The 6,571-nt window shown below is 38.2% G+C and overlaps 1 protein-coding gene across 1 annotated transcript; it reads left to right on the plus strand.

The window, feature by feature from the left end:
- The first annotated feature begins 3,868 nt into the window (after positions 1 to 3,868).
- On the plus strand, positions 3,869 to 5,242 carry LOC132062999 (zinc finger protein ZAT11-like). The gene has a single exon (XM_059455453.1). It carries the CDS (start codon positions 4,512 to 4,514, stop codon positions 5,016 to 5,018), a length of 507 nt encoding a protein of 168 aa, XP_059311436.1. The 5' UTR covers positions 3,869 to 4,511; the 3' UTR covers positions 5,019 to 5,242.
- The last annotated feature ends 1,329 nt before the right edge of the window (positions 5,243 to 6,571 follow it).

Here is a 6,571-nt window from a genome sequence, read left to right on the forward strand (position 1 = left end):
GCACCAGGGCGTACGACCCGGATATCCGGCTCGTGCATCTTCCTCGTCAAGCACAATCACCGGTGCACGTTCACCCGAAGGCATCTCCCGGCGAGTTCTCATGATATGGCGAGTTCGGACTCGAGATCCGACCCCCGAATGAACAATGGGAAAACTGTCGGCCTCCCTACTCCTGGGTGGCCTCGATGGAGCATGTGTTCCCCTCTCCCGAGCCACATCCTCGGTCATTGACCTCGCCCTGGAAACCAAAAGACATTAAGTCAAGATAAGATGCAGAGGAATATAGGTCGGAACATTCGGGTTAAGAAGTTACCGTGATCCTTGCCTTTCCACCCTTCAGGTGCCATCCTTCTCCAAGAACGCCCTAGGCTACGAGAAGCCCTGAGAAGGGAAATCACCCACTCAAAGATAGCAGCCTCGAGCACGGGCTCAACTGGAGTCGATGAAGGGTTCCACACTTCCAGAAAATCGACAGAGAGGGCGGTGCGCTTGAACCGTACGTATCATCACAAATCGATTTAGCCACCCTATTGTAATCGTCTTCGGGTCAATGAGACTTCGGCTTCCCCTGGGAATCAACTGAACGATTCCCCCTCGGATCACCCGAGGTACATATAAATGGAGTAAGTGGTCGAGGGTAAAAGCCACCCCGACCGCATTGGCTAACTTCTCAATACAGAACACAAGCCTCCAAATTTGAGGGGCTATCTGACCGATACATACTCGATATCGATGGCAGAAGTCCTCGATTATCCTATGAACGGGAAGGACGAACCCAATGGAAAAGGGGTACGTATACAATAACGAATAGCCAGGAACATGATGAGTTATTTTTACACCATCCCCGACGGGGAGAAGGTCAACGTCCGCGCCTAGACGGCAATCTTCCCTAACCGTGGTAATGGCGCTATCATCGATAAGAGATTCGAAATCCTCCACCGGGTCGAGATGGTGAAGAACTTTACAGTCATTCGCGTAGCTAAAACCCGACGGGACAATGCCCGCAGCAGTAGATTCTAACTCCCTGTCTGGGCCTTCAGTTCCAGCCGGTGGTATGAATGAAGACTGACCTTCACCCTGGGTTAGTAATGGAATGTACGCCATGGTTGTAGAATGTTTTTCTTAACGTAGGCTTAGAGGAGAAACAAAAGTGAGATTTGAAGAAGTATGGACGCATGGGAAACAAAGGAAGGATGGGCTTTATATAGAAGAAGATTTTTGGGATCCTGTAGCGTATCAAGAGTTCTGATTCAAGGAGGATTCCCCAAAAAGATTTGGCGGCTGGTTAATAATGACCTAGCATTGGGCAGAGTGAGGTTTGACTTAAAGGTTCCATTCCCCGTCGTCAATAACTGCGCCACGGGAAATGGGGGGACTATCTGTATACGGTAAACCGAGGACACGAGCTTCTCGGTTTCCGTTGTTATGATTATGCTCAGTGAAGCTCGACCACCTCACCGGATCGAGAAGCTCGAGGCGGGCCGCACGAGGCGATAACGGAAGGATGATCGACTACCATTAATCGAAGACCGAAATATCCGCCCTCACCCGGATATTCGGCGTCAATCCCGCGACGCAGTACGTCACCAGATTTACTTGCTTTATTTAGAGTTGTACTGGGTTTGAAATTCCTCTACTATATAAAGGGGAGGCCTCCATTCATGAAAAGGGTTGGCAACACAGAAGAGAGAAAGAATTCATATCAATAATCATAAGAGAATATAGCATCTGTTTCCATCTGTTCTTGAGCTTTACTTCGTTTGCGTTTCTTGATAGCTCGTAACAAAAGGATACCGACCTCGGTTTCCTAGCCCGAGGTCACACGAGTCCAGCACTTGGTTAGATTTGACTCTTTGTCCATTCCATCATATATCACCCTATTCAAATCTTTAATTGAATTTAGCTGCATATCTTTAGCACCTCATATAAATTTAACTGTTCTATATTTTTAAGGTTAAACACACATATTTATAGGTTTGAGCCAAAGGTTGTAGATGTAATTTAATACACAACGTGTTATTCAAAGTTTGTTGTTTTGTTTTCCTTGTGGGTTAAGACATATGGTCAGATTTAATTAATGGGTCGTTTTCAAAGTATTTTGCTGACTGGCCGCGTTTGAGTAATAAAATGAAGTGAGTGGGAATATTTCTTTCGGGTAAATTTCGTTGAGGTTTCTACAACACTTCCTTTAATATATGTTTGGGTCACTCACATAAAAAGGGCGCATAAGTGCTAACATAGCCTAAAAACGGACATAAGTGCTTACCGACTTCTGGCCCATTTATTAGTCTCTGTTGTCCAAACTTGCAAATTTGGGTTATGCGGTTGTTGTTAAAATGAAATTTTAAGCAATAGTCAATTGAGAGCTCTTTTGTCATCGTCGGAGAAATAGTAAGTGGAAATTTACTAAAAACGTATAAAGATTCACTTTATAATTATTCAAATAGATAGATATTTTTAGTATTAGTATATATACATGAGATATGGATTGCACTCCGAACAATACTTGAAAAGTCGAGTTCACACGCCAACTAATCGGGTGACCTATTACCCGTTTTATCTTTATTTTTGTGGAATTAATACCACCCTAACACACATATAACCAGTCACATAATGAGAGGTGTTTTACACTCTCGCCATATCATCGCCATGTCACTGCCACATTAGATACTATGTCAGATTTTTTTTTTTTAAAATGTCATGTCATCCTACTTACTTCTTCCTCACTATACACCACCAAACCCACCATTAAACCACCACCATACTGCCATTGTCACCAAACCCACATTTCCCACAACCATACTCTAAAAGGAGCCAATGAGAAGAAGCTTAGGATTTTCAATTTGAAGTAATCTTAGCAAACCAACACCAACAAAAAGGCTTACTTTACCAAAAAAAATTATTTTATTTTAAAAAACACTATATTTCACCATCCAAAACCAAATCCACCACCGAAAGATGAAGAAGGGAAGGGTGCTATGCCTGCTCGTTAGACATCATGGGTGGCTGATAACACTATAACTTCTTTTGAATTATTTTTTATTATGTTCGAACTATTTAAGCGTACTTTAATTCAAATGGATTATTCTTATACACTTGCGGTTGTAAAAGATTTTTATACCGTCATATATCATTTAAAAAGTGATTACTAGTTATTATTCATAATTAATGAAATTAATAATTTGAAAAATAAAATAAACTAATTTTCAAATTAAATTACACAAATGTTATAAAAACTACAGTATGAGTGGATATAAATTATATCCTAATGAACCATGAGAGTCCTTATCCTCTTATGTTAAGGAAACCGCGTCTGTTATTCGCGCACCTTAATTTAATTTAGTAGTACTAATTTTCTTTTTAAAATTCCCAGTGACTCACATTTTTTTCCTAGAAAGTGAAACCATAGAGCTTCTTTTCTTATTCTTCAAATGACAATTGGTAATAATAAGTGGTCTTTCCTTTCTCTAAATTAGCGTGAATCTTCCTTCTAATCCTATATTGTTTGAAGAGTATTTAGTCAATTCTTGAAATTGAACAACATTTTAAACTATGTGAATTTTGGTTAATATTTTAAAATATATATTTTTATCATGTTGACATGGAAAAAAATTGCAATTTATAGTATTGTCATATAGTTTTTTAATATCTAAATTTTAATTTTAAAATATTGAGCTCATCCAATCTATTTTAGCTTCAAAAATTAATCAAACATAAATTAGGATAGAGGGATAACTTTAAAGGAAGTCTTTGTTAATTACAACTATATTCCTTAATTCTTACACTCAAACGCCTTACGTGGACTTTGGACAAGAGAAAAAGAAAAAAGAAAGAATTTAACTTTTTATACCGAGTGTAAATAAACTTTCACGCTATCAACTATTACATCACCTAAAGGATAATTATACAAGTAATTCTCCATAATTATTAGAATTAGTCACATAAAGATCAAATAAGGCAAACAGCTTGTTAAAGATCAGTCCGTGTATAAAATTAAATCAGAAAAAAGAAAAACAGTTAAAACAAGGCGTAACTACAAGCTGTTACTAAAAAACATCGTGTATTTATACGCGTCTAATGACTCTAATTAAAGTTCAGCTTTTAAATTATCCCTTTTAATTTCTTTCCTTTTTTGTTTTTGCATAACAAAACTCAGTCCAACTCGGTCCTGGAAAAGGAAAGAGGACAGTCCAACTCAGTCTTGGAAAAGGAAAGCGGACATTACTATATATAGTACTAGTAACGCAATAATTCTTCTCACTTATACTTCAAGTACAACAAGTATTACTATTACTATTAAAAGCTAAATCTCACTCACCATTGGACTCACTCCAATATTCCCAACACTATTTATAGCCATAGACCAGTCCCCTGCCACCAACAAGTCGACTACTCTTTAAATTCTATAGCTAAACATCAAAAGCGACGAAGTTCGTAACTAATTCTGTTCTTTTTTATAGTATTCTCAGAAACACTGAGAAATTAAAGCGACTAGTACATCTAGCACGACCATGGCCATGCCGATGTCGAAGAGAAGAAGAGTAGAAGAAGAATCAGTAGAGAAATTCGCAATGGCGAATTGTGTGGATATAATGAAGAGGAACGAGTCGCTAGGACGATCTAAACTCTTCGAGTGCAAGACATGCAAGAAAAAATTTGATTCGTTTCAAGCACTTGGAGGGCATAGAACGAGCCACAAGAATACGATGAATAAGCTCATCGCGACGAGTAATACCGACGAATTATTACCCGTTAAGCCCAAAAAACACAAATGCTTCCTTTGTGGCGAAGAGTTTGCTCTGGGTCAAGCTTTGGGCGGACACATGAGAAAACATCGCGATGAATTAAATCAACTCGAGCAGAAGAAGAAGAAATTGAAGCAGAATTCGAAGAGTGATGAATTTGCAGAAGCTGTTCACGACAAGAAATATAAGGGTAGTACTGAAAGAAATTTGTTTTTGGATTTGAATTTGACGCCGTATGAGAATGAGGTGACGACAGGGATGATTCCTGTTTAGTGCATAGTTGTAATTACTTAAAAAATTAGTCAAGCTAAGTTAATTCTCAATGAATTTAAGATATCACATAAATTGTACAGATGAAGTAACTTTAAAGGAAGGCTGAAAATAAAAGTTTGCTTGAAGTTGATATATATACTAGCTCGTTCTTGGTGAAACTTCTTTTATTTTCTTTTCTCCTCTTTTTCCTAATATTACTAATTGTAGTTATTCGTGTTGTTGTAAGAGAATCTCTTTTATTTTGAATCAATAGGCAAATACTCAACTCGGTTTCATCCTTATAAAATTTTGTCTTTGTAATCACCAGTTTCAGTGCACTAAAAAATGAATCTTTCAATGTGACCAAAATCTGAGAAGGATGGTTCTTAGCCACATCAGATTTTGATGTAGCAGTACATAGGAATATTTGAATCACATTTGCTTGAATTATTTATATGTTCGATGTTATTATTCCAGTATATAATATTCAAGGTAACAAAATCAAACACATGATATGTATAAACACCGAAATCCTCGGTGGTATATAGATAAATACAACATATGTAAAAGAATCAGCATAACTAATTAAAGATTATAGACAAGAAAAATGAACACAAAGTGTCCAAAAAGAATTAATTAAATAAAGATTCGCAATACAGGAGATGAAACTGGTGTCGTCGGCCATAACTTGAAATCAACATCATGAGGGGTTAAGTTTAAGTCAAAGCAAATATTCTCTTGCTGCTATTTGACTTCTTCAACACTGTTATCATCGTCGACGTTTTATTAATTTCAGCACGGTGACGCCTCATGTGTCCGCCTAATTCTTGACCCAAAGAAAACTCCATTCCACATATAGAACATTTATGCGTCTCATTGTGCTCCCTAAAGGTGTGGCGTGTCGTTGGATTGCCCAGATGGAGGATCAGTTGCCTGCATTCACAAATAATATGATCATAAGCTAGGTGACCTTTTTTAAGCATGTTTATTACCTCAATTGAATCAGTGTCAATTTCTAGCGGTGTGAGGTTCTGTTCAGCTGCTATGCGAAGGCCCTGCATAAGTGCTGTTAGCTCAGCAAGAATGCTGTATTGTATCACGCGTTCCACCCATGAACCCGAGCACCCAATCTCCTCTATTGTTTCTAATTACCCCTCCATAGCCCCCAATGCCAAGGTTTCCCAGTGCAGCATAATCAGTGTTAAGCTTGTAGAGATTCCTATTTGGGGGGGTTCCATTTAACTCTAATAACAGTGGTCATATTGCTAGCTTTATCCCAAAGGAGAGTAAAGGTTTCTAGAGCTTTGGAAATGGTGTTGTTAACAGTGACAGGATCCCTCTTTCTGTTGAAAAGATTATGGTTCCTAGTGATCAACCAAATGTGCCACAAACAAAAGGGAATGATGGCTTCCCATTTCAGATTGTTGTTGAAGGCTTTATACCTAATGTCTTCCCAAGTTTTAGGCCAAGAGCAGCTGGTGAAGATGAGGTTATTTTTTATCTGATCTATGGTGCATTCTTGGGTGATCTTCTCCCAAAATACTGTAGTATTTGGGCAATCAAAGAAGATGTGA

The sequence above is a fragment of the Lycium ferocissimum genome, chromosome 7 (assembly GCF_029784015.1).
Source record: "Lycium ferocissimum isolate CSIRO_LF1 chromosome 7, AGI_CSIRO_Lferr_CH_V1, whole genome shotgun sequence".
Classification (NCBI taxonomy): Eukaryota; Viridiplantae; Streptophyta; class Magnoliopsida; order Solanales; family Solanaceae; genus Lycium; species Lycium ferocissimum.

Bases quoted from the DNA above. Each gene is read 5' to 3' on its own strand.
- LOC132062999 (XM_059455453.1), top strand. From the start codon at position 4,512: ATGGCCATGCCGATGTCGAAGAGAAGAAGAGTAGAAGAAGAATCAGTA.